This window comes from Parus major, chromosome 2 (genome assembly GCF_001522545.3).
Source record: "Parus major isolate Abel chromosome 2, Parus_major1.1, whole genome shotgun sequence".
Lineage (NCBI taxonomy): Eukaryota > Metazoa > Chordata > Aves > Passeriformes > Paridae > Parus > Parus major.
The window spans coordinates 24,807,713-24,810,700 of NC_031769.1; the positions used below are offsets into that span (position 1 = coordinate 24,807,713).

The following is a 2,988-nucleotide window of genomic DNA, read 5'->3' on the forward strand; positions in this document are numbered from 1 at the left end:
CGGCGCTCCTTTGTTACGGCGGGACCGGCTTTAGGCAAAATTCCTGCTAACACCTGAGGAGTGAAAGTTTCCAGGCGAGCGGGTCGCATTCCGCTCGGGGGCCGTCTGATTTATGTATTTCTTTTTTTGCAGTGAGACGTACATATCCATCCAGAGGGGCACGGGAGGGGGGTGGTGGTGGGGGGGAGAAGCATTGTTAAAAGTCTCGGACTGGTGATTCACTGACCACCAAACTGGCGACGCAAAGTCAATTAGCTGAGTAAAACCTGGATGGCCCTGGAGCAAGGCATACCTTCGCAAAGCCAGCGCCGCACTTTACATTTTTACAAATATATATATATATATATATATTTATTTTTTTATTTTTTTATTTTTTTTTCTTCCCGGGAAGAAGGAGAACGTGCCCACTATGCCCGGACAGCTGTTTTTTCTCCCGGTAGCTCCCAAGCAGCAGCCTGTGCCGCGCGTAAGGAGACGCAGTCCTGTTGCCTGGGGTTGAACAGGCGTCGGGACAGGCTTTGGCGTTTTTAGAAGCCGTGGCAGCCAAAATACCCGCGTTTAATAGCTAAGGAGGGTGATGTTTCAGCTGTGTTGTTTTGCTTGCAGATCAGCAAAAAACCACAGTGATTGAAAACGGTGAAATCAGATTTAATGGAAAAGGAAAAAAGATTCGGAAGCCTCGAACCATTTACTCTAGTCTACAACTCCAGGCTTTAAATCATCGCTTTCAGCAGACTCAGTACCTGGCACTTCCAGAAAGAGCTGAACTGGCAGCTTCATTAGGACTTACCCAGACACAGGTAATTACTGGGAATCCCAAATCACTGAAATCCTGCTCGAGCAACAATGGCCAAGCAAAGTATGATGCTCCCTAAACATTTTGGCCTCTGTCGGGAACGGTAGACAAGGTAACGCACACGGTTCCCATCTCTCTGTGCTAGGATTTATCTAACGCGCCACAGAGCTCGGGCTACCGCAGAAAGAGCTGAAAGCGCCCTTCCCTCAGCCGTCTGCGAGCAAGCGCTCCCTTTTGATGCCACACATAACGATTTAAAATTGCCTATATTTTCGGATAATTCCAGCACCGAGATGCAATTGCCCAGCTGTGAAAAGGAGAACAAAACAAAGGCAAGGAATCCCTGGGCCTGCCTGAGGTAGAGCTAAAAGCAAAGCTGCCTCGTAGCAACGTATATAGGTAGAGGGGGAAGCAGGAACGCGTTAGGAAATACCTGTTAAATCAATAGTTAATTCACCCTGGATGACTAACGCAAATGCAGTGGTTAGCCTTGGGCAAAATGTACGGAAGGTGATAATAGATCTGAAGATCAAAGACAGCCGTGTACAAAATTATGGCAGGTTAAGCCATAGTTAAGTGTGGTTGGAGTAGCTGTGCCATTCTGCTAATTTAAGCTTGAAAGACATATGAGGCATTACAGGCTTACCAGGCTGGGGTTTGTGGAGAAGTGCATGGATAGGTGGGATAAATTCGGGCAAAATGTTATCATGTGAATCTATGAGCTTAACAAATAACTTCAGGATTTTATCAATGTCATTGGTTACAGTCTCTTCCAGACAGATTTTTAAATACTCAGCAAACATTAATGATGGGAATGGGCCTGATGGTTTTGCAAATGGGATTTTAGTATCCTCAGCATGCACGCTCTGTCTCACTGTTGTCTCGCTTTCTCACTAGAATTCATAGAATTTTTTAGGGACCCGATCCTGATCTTGCAGCTAGAGGAGAAGCCCTGCTTATCCCCTAATGAAACATTATGATTGCAAAGTTTGAGAGGTCAAACATGCATGGGGAATTTGTTTTCTTTGTTTGATTGATTTTAAAAAATACATTCTGTATGCATGTCTTACCTATATATAATTTCTGTAATAATTCTGATCTGCCAGTGGGCCGGATCCTTGCACACCTTATCGAGTGCAGTCTCCGTCTTTGGGAGTTCTGCTGAGTTAGGAGCAGGATAAGACCCAAAGCAATGTTGATATACTATTACTCACAGGGAAAATAAAATTATTCTTTCTTTAATAATACATTTTAATATAAAGCCGTAATCGTGGTTCCATTACGCCTCCTCCCCCTCCACATCAGCGTGGACTGCTGGATCTGAACGTGAGGATTTCAGAAACGCGATTTCTTTGTAAGATGCCCTTTGTCTATTGGCTCTTGTCTCCTGGCACAAAATCATATGATTGCCCATGTTTGACAACAGTTTGCCCGAATGATCAAATGACCTCCAAAATTCTGAATGAGGCGCTAAAACAGGAGACCTCAGAGCATGTGGTCTGTTTCAGCCATAACAATCTGGCCTGCCCAGGGAAAAAACAACGTCCCAGGTTAAATCCTGCATCCCTCTCGCTTTCCAGCTCTGCTCTGCCTCCCCTGTTCCCTCCAGACGCATCCAAAGCCTGAGAGCAGCCGTAGCTAACCCTCCTTTCCCTCTCCCCATCCCCAGCTCCACACCCGACTGGCGTGTGCCCTCAAGACTTTGTCCCAGATTAGACCCCCGGCTCCCTGCTGTGCCCTGGGCGCTGACGGCAGCCTAATATCTAATGCGTTTCGATTTACAGGTGAAGATCTGGTTTCAGAACAAGCGCTCCAAATTCAAGAAGCTGCTGAAGCAGGGCAGTAACCCCCACGAGAGCGACCCTCTGCCCGGCTCCGCTGCCCTCTCCCCTCGCTCTCCAGCTCTGCCTCCAGTCTGGGACGTTTCAGCCTCTGCCAAGGGAGTCAATATGCCTCCAAACAGCTACATGCCTGGCTATTCTCACTGGTATTCTTCTCCACATCAAGACACAATGCAGAGACCACAAATGATGTGAATTGTCCAAGAGAAATAATCTCCCAAGAACGCCTCGTCTCGACATGGCAAGAAGTTCCCCTGCTTTGCCAAGCCGTGCCAGCTAACAGGCTCTGTGTGAACTTGTAGATGCGGCAAAGAGACAGAGTGGCTTTATTTTTTTTTTTTTTTTTTTTTT

At 46.7% G+C, this 2,988-nt stretch overlaps 1 protein-coding gene across 1 annotated transcript; it reads left to right on the top strand.

The window, feature by feature from the left end:
* Positions 1–578: 578 nt before the first annotated feature.
* Positions 579–2,982, top strand: DLX6 (distal-less homeobox 6; the record flags this gene model as incomplete). Its single annotated transcript, XM_033511854.1, has 2 exons — positions 579–800; positions 2,581–2,982. Coding segments are annotated over 2 exons (474 nt in total), but the record flags the coding sequence as incomplete, so codon positions are not given.
* Between the last annotated feature and the right edge of the window lie 6 nt (positions 2,983–2,988).